The sequence below is a fragment of the Cryptotermes secundus genome, unplaced genomic scaffold, assembly GCF_002891405.2.
Source record: "Cryptotermes secundus unplaced genomic scaffold, Csec_1.0 scaffold247, whole genome shotgun sequence".
Classification (NCBI taxonomy): Eukaryota; Metazoa; Arthropoda; class Insecta; order Blattodea; family Kalotermitidae; genus Cryptotermes; species Cryptotermes secundus.
Genome location: NW_019740656.1, coordinates 368818 through 381847, shown reverse-complemented (window position 1 = coordinate 381847; position 13030 = coordinate 368818). Strand labels below are relative to the sequence as shown.

Genomic DNA, 13030 nt, shown 5'->3' with positions numbered 1-13030 from the left:
CTTATGGATCCATTTCTACATATATCGATGTTGGGAACGACAGTTCTGGCGTCTTAAGGCACTGGAAATGCCTCCCTCAAAATGAAGCGCTCTGGAACTAGGCAGTAGGCGTCTAACCCGAAGTTCCAGCCCTGAACGTAGACCTCAGGCCTTGTCCTAGCGACGAGTCCGTCTATTTCACCGGTTGCAGCCGCAAATTTTTCGAAGTTGATATTTCAGAATCCGTGCTATTATTCATGTTACTTCACTGTAAATAGTGAAACAGGTGAGAGATTATAGTTTTACAGGTTTAATTAACAGATAAATGAGACTACTCCCGGGCGATATGAGCAGAATTTATGTGTTATTACTGGACGTTATGTGCTACGAACTTGCAAGCAGCAGGCAATAACTCTGCACTGCACAAGTCAAATAATACATTTTTACGTACATAAAATTTGCGTCGCTTGGTTGCGAGATTTCATGCAGATTTTCCTCACTCTTTGTGATATTTTAAGGTTATGGCAACTTGCATGGAGATCTAAGATGGGGCATCATGATGTATGCAGTTTCGTGTCAAAATGTAGCAGGGGAAATTAATTCAGTTTATAATCTTATTATTCGACGCTTTCTCTTTATGTTGGTCGCCTAGCAACAAAGCCTGTCTACCTGTCAGCCTTCCTCAATTTCTTCTCCTGTTCTGCCTTCATTGGGTTGGATAACATTGATGGAAGGGAAGATTCACGATTGGCGTTCCTCCCAAACATTACCGCGATGGCGAAGTCCAGGAGGATGAGACGGGCGGAGCAGATATCTCGCGTGGGAAATAAGTGTATACAATATCCTCATATGAAAATTNAGGCTTATGTATCCAGGCATGAAAACTGAGCAACCAGGCCAGACAGAGAGGGGAGGAAGAAACAAGAAAATTAAAGTATTTTATATTATGGAAAATATGGGGTTTAAGTGGGAGTCGCGATAACGCAGTCGGTATAGCGACTGGCTAGAGGCTGGATGACCAAGGGGTTGCAGTTAGCGTCCAGGCGGGGGTAAGAATTTTCACTTCTCCAAGTCGTCCAGACGGGCTCTTTGGCCCACCCAGCCCTCTATGCAGTGGATACCAGCGGCTCTCACACAGGGGGTAAAGCGGCAGAGGCGTGAAGCTGANGGGGAAATTAATTCAGTTTATAATCTTATTATTCGACGCTTTCTCTTTATGTTGGTCGCCTAGCAACAAAGCCTGTCTACCTGTCAGCCTTCCTCAATTTCTTCTCCTGTTCTGCCTTCATTGGGTTGGATAACATTGATGGAAGGGAAGATTCACGATTGGCGTTCCTCCCAAACATTACCGCGATGGCGAAGTCCAGGAGGATGAGACGGGCGGAGCAGATATCTCGCGTGGGAAATAAGTGTATACAATATCCTCATATGAAAATTTTTAAGGAAAGAGACCATTAGGAAGACCTAGATGTAAAGGGAAAACATTAATAGATTTTACATGGACAGGGAGGGAGTAGATTGGATTAATCTGGCCCGGGATAGGGACCAGTGGCAGGTTCTTGTGAACAGTTACGAACTCTCGGGTTCCATAACGTGCTGGGAATTTCTTGACTAAGTTAGTAATCGTCAGCTTCACGAGGACTTCGCTTCATGAAGACAGTTCACATTGTCTCGTCCTCTTGCATGACATCTTTCCTGTCTGTTGCGTCCGTCTCGATCATGGACCTCTNAATTAAAGTATTTTATATTATGGAAAATATGGGGTTTAAGTGGGAGTCGCGATAACGCAGTCGGTATAGCGACTGGCTAGAGGCTGGATGACCAAGGGGTTGCAGTTCGAGTCCAGGCGGGGGTAAGAATTTTCACTTCTCCAAGTCGTCCAGACGGGCTCTTTGGCCCACCCAGCCCTCTATGCAGTGGATACCAGCGGCTCTCACACAGGGGGTAAAGCGGCAGAGGCGTGAAGCTGACCACCCACCTCCAACTAGTGCCGAGGTCAAGAAAATGTTGATCTGTACATTCACTCCCCCATACGTCTTCATGGTGTAGTGCTTAATTAGTTAAGCACAGGGACTACTTTTATGTGGTTTAAGTTCCTTACTTTATTTAACCATGCTGCATCAGATGAATAATGCAAGAATAAAGATAAAGGATGAAATCTGACATCAAGATGTGAGACTTGTCCATATGAAACCAATATGGAGACCATTCAAGATGAAAAAAGTATTTACTTACTTACTTACTTACTTATGGAGCTGAACCCTCCTTGAGAAGCCAATTCTGCAGCAACTCAAGAATTTCCCAGCATTTTGTGGAACCTGTAGGTTCATTATCGTGTTCACAGGAGCCCTCCACTGGTCCATATCCTGAGCCAGATCAATCCAAACCATACATCCCATCCTATCTAAGATCCATTTTAATATTGTCCACCCACCTATGCCCTGGTCTTCCCAGTGGTCTCTTTCTTTCTGGTTTTCCCACCAATATCCTATATGCATTTCTCTTCTCCCCCATTCATGCTACATGCCCTGCTCACCTCATCCTCCTTGACTTGATCATTTTATTTATATTTGGAGAAGAGTACAAGTTATGAAGCTCCTCATTATGCAGTTTTCTCCAACCTCCTGTCACTTCAGCTCTCTTCGGTCCAAATATTCTCAACACCCTGTTCTCAAACACGCTCAGTCTATGTTCCTCCCTTAAAGTCAGAGACAGAGTTTCACATGCATACATAACCACAGGCAAAATTATAGTATAATTTTTATGTTTTTGGACAGCAGATGAGAAGACAAAAGGTTCTGGACTGAATGGTAACAAGCATTACCCGAATTCAATTTCCTCTTAACTTCCCCCTGAATCAGGTTTTGATTTGTTATTGTCTTTCCCAAATATCTGAGCTGTGCCACATTTTCAAAACATCTGTTTCCTATCTTGATGTCATGATTTTGCCCTGCATTTTGGTGACGAGACAGCAAATTAGTTTTCTCTGCATTTACTTCTAGTCCAACTTCCTCACTTACGTCAATTAAAGTTTTTTTTTCTTTATGGTATCTATATTATCACACAGTAGATTCACATCATCGGCATAGACCAACAGCTGATGTCTCCCATTTAATTTCAGTCCCATCTAGTTTTCCTAGACCTTCTTAATGCCATATTCTAAAGCTAAGTTGAAAAGGAGTGGCAATAAAGCATCTCCTTTTCTTAGACCATTCTGGATAGAAAATTAATCGAACAAATGTTTACCTATACAGGCTTTACTGAAACTTCCTTTTAAAAACATTTTAATCAGCTTAACTAGTTTCTTGGGTATCCCAAACTCTATCAGAATATTGTACTCGTACAATACCTCCCACCTAACCGAATCATAGGTTTTCTTGAAGCCTACAAATAGCTGATGTACTGTCTCATTGTACTCCCAATTTTTTTCCAATATCTGGCTAATGCAGATTTGGTCTGTGTATAGGCTGTTAAAAACAGGCAGGCATCCTGCTGATACACCAACTGATGGCACTTATCTACACAGAATTTCCTGGGCTACTGCTGGAATCCTAACATTACATCCTCAAAACCTTTGTTACAGCAAAAAATTAGATGTTTCTCACATTAACAATCCCCATATGATCCAAGATTGTGTTAGAGGTATACCAGTACCACAGACCCTAAAAAAAAGATCATGAACTTCCCACTGAAAATTGTCAGGTTCGATTTGATTGCCACCTGCTTTCACGTTGGTTTCTTGGTCGTCATATTCTTTGCCCCTGAAGACACACGTGACATGTTCCTCCCAAACATCAGTTGACTTTCAATTGCTTAATCATCTCACAAAAACTGAAAATGCTTAGGAGTCATACTTTGTATTCAAAGCAAGCAGAAAGTTGTTTAATACTTATATATCCCATACACACTCATCTCTGTAACATATATTCAAATTACACAAATAAACATAATTTTCTGAACATTACATACATAAGATCACAACAAATATAGCAGAATTTGCCTCCTTGGTGTAATCACATGACTCCAAGAAGTAGGGCAGACAAACTCTGAGGTTCTCATCATAGTGACTACAAGAATTACTTACCATCTTCTGGGATATGATGTCATGCACTCTGGTAGGATGTTAGAGTTTCTCTGGGCTTAGGGAATGTGTAAGGACAGTTATGACAAGAACAATTTTCTGTGCTTTATTTTGTGAAACTATTACAATAAAAGCAGACATAATGTATAACATAAAAAATTCAAAATATTTTAATTCACCGCTGGCTTTTTCAGAGTGATGAGGGTCATTATTTTACATTAAAATCTGTTCACATTAAAAACCAACCTGACTTAACTTCAAACAAATCTATTAAAATCAACACAAAAATCAAAATTCTGTCACATTTTCTATTATATTTCGGTATTTTCACTGTTGCCAGCAAAGTGACCATTAAGTTCTTCCTTCTTAAGTAAACATTATTTCATTTGTTATTATCACTATTCTGTAATAAGGCACATGCATTAACACATTTATTTTATGTCACCATAAAATTTCTTGAGTTATTTGAATGCTTTGGGTCTTTATTTACTTAATTACAATTTATAAAATATATAGAGCAAATTAATTTTACAACAATTTTAAGTTTACTTAAAAGCAAAATATTATCTCCCATGTCCCAGAAAATTACAGTATCAGATTATCTTCAAAATGCCATGTTCCTGCGAATCAGTGAAAGGTCTATCTGTGCAAATATCACAATAACTTGAGCCAATAAAATATTCTGCCTCAGAGTGAAGAAGCCTGCTGGTAACCTGACAACCTTTGCTATGCACTTCTGAATAAGAAGTGACACTGCCCAAAAACGTATCTCACAGAATGCCCTAAACCGATGATGTCGCTCACATCACAAAGCCTTCCAATGCTCATATAAATAAGTCATCAATTGTTTATAGAGCAATATCTGCAGGTGGAGGCCATCTTGACTGCTGTGTGGAGCTGCGATGTCGACGTTTCAAAGTCCCTAGTACATAGAGCATTTCTTGTACTGCTGCTGGTGGCTCTTCCTTCTTTTCGTCTTTTTGTTTCTGCAAGAGAAGAAAACATCGAGTTCGAATGAATGAATGAATGAGGGGTAGGTCATCTTAGCCCTTGCACCACGACCTACAGTGGTCTGTTGTGCTTCCCCTTTTGATTATCCCCTCAGCAATCCTGCGCCTCATAACGGCTGGTCCAAATGCAGATACTGAGGAGCTCCACAGACACTACTGAATCTGCGAGTTACCCAGTATACCCCTTTGAAGCAGGAACTTCATATAAATAAATCTTAAGTATTCAGTTCTTAACCCAACACACTGAGTCTCCATTAAGGCCTACCAATAATGCTCTTTAGGGAAATTATCACTGTTCATTACAAGAAGTATGTCACACTCATAAAGACACTGTGTGGGCAAACTGTTGAGATTGTAAAGCAGGTAATATATAATAACCACTGTGTTTCAGAGGAGTAGGGGGCATGGGGTAGCACAGTTGGTTGAGACACTGTGCTACAAGCCAGAAGTCACGGTCTCAAGTCCCAATGAGGTGGATTTTTTCAATTGCCTTAATCTTTCCAGCTGCACTATGGCCCTAAGGTCGATTCAGCCTCTAACATAAATGACTACGAGGAATCTTCCGGGGGTGGTGGTAAAGGAGAGTCAGTGTGTAAAGCTGATAACCTCACTGCCATCTGTGAGCTGACTGTCTAGAGAAAGTGTGAAACTTCAATGTCTCACAGCCCAGAGGGAAAGAGGCCCCAGTACCCATCGGATAGGAGGCTGAGTGGGCTCCAGAGCGGATCTGGATCCCATAGAGAAATAATCTCTTGTCCATGATGGGACTAAAACCCCAGCTATCCAGCTCAAAGACCCTTGCTACACCAACTGAGCCATCCCAGATCCTCTTCGAAATGTTAACTAACAATTTATATAAACCATGAAAAGGATTAGCAGTATGAGCCTTAGCCTTCTAACTGGTGTATCGCTTCAGCCTCTAAAAGTTCCTGCACTGGATGGTGGTGGCAAGTGGTTGCCATGCTTTAACCTCAGGAAAGTGCCCCCAGCAGACACCAGACAGAAGGCTGGGTAGGACCCATGGCCAGAAAATCTTACTTAACTCACCTCAGTAGCTTTAAGTGTAAATTTTCCACCTTTAATTTGGTTTATTATATCATCTATGGCACCTGCAACAGATAAATCCATTCAGAAACATACTCCCTTCAAACACTTGTCAGGCAAAAGCCAAGTCAACAAGACCATAAATGGAGGTATTCACCAAACTCTGATTACAGTAATGTAATTATTCATAGTAAATGCTCACATGTCACAGTTGCTAACCTGTTACAAAGAACACTGTTATCATATTTGGAAATGAACACTGTATCTCAGTCTATAAGGATTGAAAACAGTCAGTGCCTCATTAAAACTGGAGAACTGCCATCTGTACCAAAGTACACATAGTTTCAACAAGTATTCCTTGCGCCCTCACATCTGCATGCTCCTAGCTGTTCGAAACAGATTGCACAAACATAGTAATAATATTCGGTGCAACTTTAAACATACCAAGACTGTAAAGCCACAGTCCATACCCATGTGTCCTTTGTGCTTTGGTATTCTGAATGCCACTGAGCTGGTTTGTGCAGCAGTAATGCACTAAACAATTATCCAGGAGGTCCTCGGATGAAATCCTGGCAAGGACACCAGCTATCCTGACATTTTTCATGATTTTCCATGGTCCCTCCAAGACAATGCTGAGATAGTAGTTTAATTGGGTCCCTTCTGCCTAATTCATCATTCATTCATTGTATCACCATCCGACGCTAGATTGTCTAGATAATAATATAACTGGTAAATGACTTGCCCCCAAATAATCTCAATGTTCCAAAAACCTCCTTTCCTCACCAACCCCACATTCAGTGTGTACACTATTCACCTGTTTCCCAAAATCACCTCTGATGTGGCGAATAATCACATCATGTACAGCTGTTGTCTAAATGTGAGCATACAGTAGATTCGAGACTTCTTTATAGCCTTCAGAAAGTTTAATGTACCAATCACATGAGAAATTCTCTTCCCCATCCTACACACGTAACCTATGAAGAATTTCTGCTGCTTTCACTTTCTCTTCCCCTTGGAATCTGATGATACAGCACTGTTCTACACTACGAGTGAAAACATCTGATCGCATCCTTCACTAGCTCCTACTAGCGCTAATGCAGAGAGGCAAGGAGTATGGACACCTGTCAAGCATTGAGTCCAGTGTTGCCACTAACTGTTTATTAAAGAGTTTTGTTTTTCTGGTGACCATGTCTTCAGGGGAAATAAAATAGAGTCCAGGTCAACCTCCAACCGCTATCATACAAAATTATCTGGTCCCCAAACAACACATTTGTTTTCAAGCACATGCATACCACTCAAACCCCATCAATCTATTGCTATTGTTACTCTGATTAGTACTCTCAGAATGGGCACTGTTGCTTTTATTGTTATTTTGGTTACCACAGTCTGCCAGTGGCGTTAGCATTACTCACACGTCACACGTTTGTGAATCCACCATGCTGACATTACTGACAGCAGAGATGGCTTCCAATGGCACAGCTTTCATACAAATATACCAATGAAATCCATCCCTCAGTTATAAACTTCGAACATGTGAACACTAATTATGCAGAAAATAAGTAACAAGGCTACATTGGCTTTTCTGAATTTCAAAGACACCTCTGTAACACTGAACTCTGGGTTCTCATGATGGCGACCACCTCGGGGAACGTAACATGCATGGCATGGCAGAAGTTTACCAACACTGTGCAGTAACATACTGCCTCCATCTTTATATTTGAAGAGCAAGGCAAGCAAGCATCCAGCAAGAGGAAGGCTGCAGATGAAACACCCCTGATTGCTGCGAGTCCTTACCCCCAGGCAATATGGCTGCTGCGGCAGGTCTGCGGGGGATACCCAACATGTTAGCCATGTCCAGCACAGGGTTGCCAGTCTCCACACGTGCGCCTGTGTCTGCCACCGAGACACAATTTCTCTGTCTCAAAGATGCAGTACAGATTCTAGGATGGGACACTGCGAGAGGTGGTGGAGGAAGAGGAGGAGGGGGTGGTGGTGGTGGAGGAGGAAGACATGCCTTTGCCTCCAGCTCATCTTGTAGCTGATTCACTGTAACAGAAGGAAACATCATGTTCATATTATGAATCATAAGAAAGAATGGCATCAGAAGGGAAAGTACAGACGTCTGATTATTTATATCACTGCCCAGGGTCCATGTCTCCCACTTTGGGAAACAATGCATTAACCGTTTCACTCCTAAGCCCATCCACAGAACTACCCACTATGAACCCCAACACTGCTTGGAGGGGAGAATCCTGCTGCAAAATCCACAATCCTTCTGGAGATTATCACCAATCGATCACAGATGCATGATAGCATTACCTCATTCCTGATGCCATCTATTAATACAAATCCTCTACTAACTGATTAACAACAACGTCATCTCTGTAGCTCTGGCAGTTTCTTTCACAAGTGCGCCAAGACGACCTAATTGGCTGATGGAGCACAAAGTATTAGGCAGCGTCTACATGAGCGCACAAAATGCGTCCGTTGTAACGAACGTACTTTGCTGAGGATACCACACAGTTGCAGAATGCAGTGCGTAGTTTCACTGTAGACAAAAAACTACTCACCGCATTCTGCAACTGTGTGGTGTCCTCAGCAAAGTAAGTTCGTTACAATGGACGCATTTTATGCACTCATGTAGATGCTGCCTTAGAGGGTTAAAAGTACTGCTGTCTCATCAGATTTGTTCAGGTTGTTCAGTAGATATCACCTCTGGTGACCATCTGTGAGGACCTCTTCTCGGCCTGCTCTGCTCGCTGTAGTGCGCAGTGGAGTTCCGACTCAGCAAGCCGCAGCTTTTCTTCCATCAGTTCCAGCTGCGCTTCAGCTTCCCGTTCATCCAGCTTATCCTGCAACAATGATGAAGCCCCGGATAGCTTCCAGAATCCTCAAATATTCCAGTCTGATGCCACAAGAGTCAAACAGTTTTAAAATGTAGAACAAAATCAAATAAATAAATTTAAATTGCACCTATGTTAAAACGAACAAACCTCAGAGGGAAACATCTTCTATATTCCATTTGGCAACTGGAAAGACATAACAATTTTAAAATGCAAACAAAATGAACTAGTTCTGGTGAGGTATGTTAGATCAACATATAATTCACTTAGGCAGGACAGTGTTTGTTTTGTTATTGTCATTTCCATGAAAACAAAAAGCAAAAGTACAATCAGTTAATTAAGGTATGACCAGAAGGCAGTGATGTTGCAGTGAGTGTCATGATGCTGACCACTGCCCAAGAAAGTACCTATAGGCTACTATCATCATCGTTGTTGTTGCCACTGTCCTTTTGTTTTGTTTTATGCTTGTATTTCCTCTATCATGACATTATTCAATCACCTGTGGATGATATGGGACCACCTCTGTGGTCTAGTGGTCAGAGTACCTGGCTACGGAGGTCCCGGGTTCGATTCCCGCCGCTGCCAGATTTTCTGAAAAATAGTGGGTCTGGAATAGGGTCCACTCAACCTCATGAGGATAACAGGAGCTATTTCAAGGATATAGCAGCTCCGGTCTAAAAAAACCGAAATTAACGGCCGTAGGGATTCGTTGCGCTGACCATGCGACACCCTCTATCTACTAAAGTTGGCACTAACTTCACTGACAAGAGGCGGTCGCTCGGTCGATATAGTTCGCTTGTGGACTGAAACCACGGAGTTTGTTTTTGTGGATGATATGTATTCAGGAACATTAGTGATGGCCTCCTTTAAGGTACTATCCTAACATATAATTGAAGGGACTGAGGACATCCACAAAATCTGTCAATGACAGACACAGTCTAGGGGAAGAACAAAACAGTGGACCTCCAAAACATCAACATTGATTACTTAACAATTTGCCATCTCAGAACCAGAACTGGGTCTAGTTCTTTTAAAATCAAATGGGATGAATTTACATTTGCAATGCCTGGTGCAGCCTCCCCCCACAATATACCTGCAGCTCCTGTAGCTCCATCATGTGCCTCTGCTGCTCCTCTTCCAGAGTCCTCTTCAGGACCTCCACTTCCTGCAGTAGCCTCATTAATTTGCCATCTCCTATCACATCCGCCATCAGCAGCGTGCTCTGGTGCTTCAATACATTGCGTTCCTTCTGTGCCTGCACAACAACAGTCACAATATTTTACAGATGATCTGGTGGGACCTACCCTACAAGCTGTGTCGAGAGGTATGCTTGCGCACTGTCCAGAGAATGCGCAGAATGTTTAATGTACATTACCTCATCAGCCTCAAGCTTCATCCTCTGTGCCTCCTCCTTCTCATGTTGACACTGCTCTCGCAGCGCAGTCATTTCAGTGGCCACGAGTCGTGACACGCGCCCCAGGTTGTCCTTCATCATCCGCAGCTCGTGAAGTTCTGTCTCGGCTCTCGCTCTCCGAGACTTCTCTTCCTCCAATTCAAATGCCAGACTCATAGACTGCTCTTGTGCTTCAAACTCTTGTAGTCTTGTAGCACTGAGCTCTGCCTGCAGCTGTCCCACCTCGTCAGTCAGTTCTGTATTCACAGTAAAACAATAAGAAGAAAAATGCAATTTGCTATAACGGTCACAAAAAGACTTCCTCTTTGTGATGTAAAAAAAAGTGACAGGAGTCTGGAGAAAACTCCATATTGAGGAGCTTCATAAAATGTCTGCTGTTCAGACCTATTCCAGCGAGATTCAACTGAACTCACACATGCATCCATTCTCATATAGTTCGATGATCAACTTTACTCTTCAACAAGAATTAATCAACTTCACTAGCTGGGCTATAAAAATGCGTCTTTTAATGTATTTTTACCTTAAAATTGCATTATCTTAGTAAAATGGTAAGAAGATAATGTGGTAATGCCACAGCTGAGGTGGTTAGTCACCGGCTTCCCACCACAGTGGCCTGGATTCAAGTGCAGGTCAAGTCATGTGGGATTTGCCAATCCTCGTTCCACTGATGGCTCCACATTCATCATCATCATCCAGCATCTGGGGCTGGTACAACAGGCCAAACTGTTGCCAACATACCAATTGGGCTCAGTCCCACCCCAACCCCAGAGGAGGAGGGGGAGGGGAAAGGGGGAGGAGATATGCTGCAAAAGGGTTGTAAAATGTATGACAAGAAAAAATTAACACGAAATTAAACTTACCTTTAATTGTTTTCATGAGATTGTCAAGGTCTCCATCTGTAGATGACGCTGTGTCGGCTTCATCAGGGATGTCTATTATGCTTACACTGGCTTCTTTCAGGCACCTCTGTGCAAGAACTGCGCTCTTTCGTTTCAGTTCACGGTTCTGCATGTACCACTTCAGGGGAAAAAAAAAAAAACGTCAATATGCAAGATTTGAGGTTCTCACAGCAGTGGCTATGCCCTAGCTGAGAATGGAACCATGCAGCCCCAAAATACAAGAACACAACTTGTACAGTGCAAGTTTCAAGGCTACATCATACAACACATTAAAATTAAATTTAAATGGTGTACTGAGAAGCTAAACGATCCTTAGAGCAAATTAATTAATTAATTTATTTGAAGAAAGCCATCTTCTGGGATGTGGCGCCGTGTAGATATTGTGTTAACTGACGTTATGGAGAAACGTATCGCCTCTGTCTTCAGGTAGAAGAAAATTGACGAGCGAGGAACCAGCGTGAGCAGATGCTAATAGACTAATGTCGAGTCAACAAACCCAGCTGTGTAAGAGCAGGAAGAGAAGGGAGAGGTGCTACATGGGAAATCAGTAGAGAGGAGAGGGGAAAGGTCTAGGGAGGTGGGCCAGCAGGTAGCAGGAATGGAGTTCAATCTCAATGGCCTCCCTAATGATGCGGTTCATACATCGGGCCTTGGTGGCGAGGATGGAGGTATTCTGAAGCTGAATGCGGTGTCCCAAATTGATACTGTGTTCAGCCACAACTGACTTGTCCGGATATGGATGTGCCGCTGATGCTCCTTCAACCTCGTGTCCACGGAACGGCCCGTGTGACCAATAGAGGCCTTGCCGCACTTGCATGGGATACTGTATACACTCGGTATCCCTAGTCCCAGGCTATCTTCGACCGGCCAGAGGAAACTAGATAATTTCTTCGGAGGCAGGCCCACTGATTTGATGTTGTGCCGGGACAGCTCTCTGCTGATTCGGTTGAATATAGTCCCGACATAGGACAGGAAGGCGACTGAGTCTGGTTTATCATCGGGCCGACTGGTGTTCAGACGACGGTTGAGAACTCTGCGGATCTGCCGGTTGTTGTAACAATTCTGCTTGAACACGTCCACCAGGAGCACCAACTCCGCATGTAGACTGTCCAACTTCAAACAGGTTGTGATCGACTTTTTAGTGTTAAAACTGCCAGTGATCTACCACCCCCTCCTATGGTCGTACGTCGCTTTAAGCAAAAATATTGGTAAAAATAACATGACACACGATTGTTGTTGCAAAAGCAATACATACTGAAAGTACAGACTACTTTAATATGTATTTTCCATTCAAAATCTGAATATAATCACATTATATCACAAGTGAATCTACGTGCTTTTCACGTATAATTTCCTTACAGGCCTATGAGATCGACCAAAAATCGTCCCGCGATCAAGCGTTGGACGTGCCTGGTATAGAGCTCTAGCCCTGTACACCAGTGTAGAAAGTGCAGCTTGCTTGTTGGACAGGTAGTGGTGGGACGCAACGTTAAGGTAGAGGTTTGTATGGGTGGATTTGCGGTACACTCTATGGCCCAGAGAACATTCGGGTCACCTGTAAATATCTATATCCAGGAAGGGAAGGTGGCCCCCAATTTCGGTCTCCATTGTGAATTCAATGCACTGGTGGATACTGTTTAGGTGGTTCAGGAAGTTCTTAAGCTTGTCTGGCCCCTTCCCCCCCCCCCCCCGACACAATATTCTATACCTACTCTGACCTGATACCTGCTGGCCCACCTTCCTAGACCCTTCCCCTCTCC

The 13030-nt window shown here is 42.9% G+C and overlaps 1 protein-coding gene across 1 annotated transcript in view; it reads right to left on the bottom strand.

Moving 5' to 3' along the window:
• Positions 1-4152: 4152 nt before the first annotated feature.
• LOC111872396 (shootin-1) overlaps positions 4153-13030 on the bottom strand; it is a 33596-nt gene continuing 24718 nt past the window's right edge. The window contains exons 6-12 of the mRNA XM_023866249.2: positions 11232-11388; positions 10333-10607; positions 10051-10212; positions 8828-8966; positions 7909-8160; positions 6118-6179; positions 4153-5046 (exon numbers count right to left, since the gene is read on the bottom strand). Of these exons, the coding sequence (XP_023722017.1) occupies positions 4909-5046; positions 6118-6179; positions 7909-8160; positions 8828-8966; positions 10051-10212; positions 10333-10607; positions 11232-11388 (1185 nt within the window). The 3' untranslated portion in view covers positions 4153-4908. The remainder of the gene's footprint in view (positions 5047-6117; positions 6180-7908; positions 8161-8827; positions 8967-10050; positions 10213-10332; positions 10608-11231; positions 11389-13030) is intronic.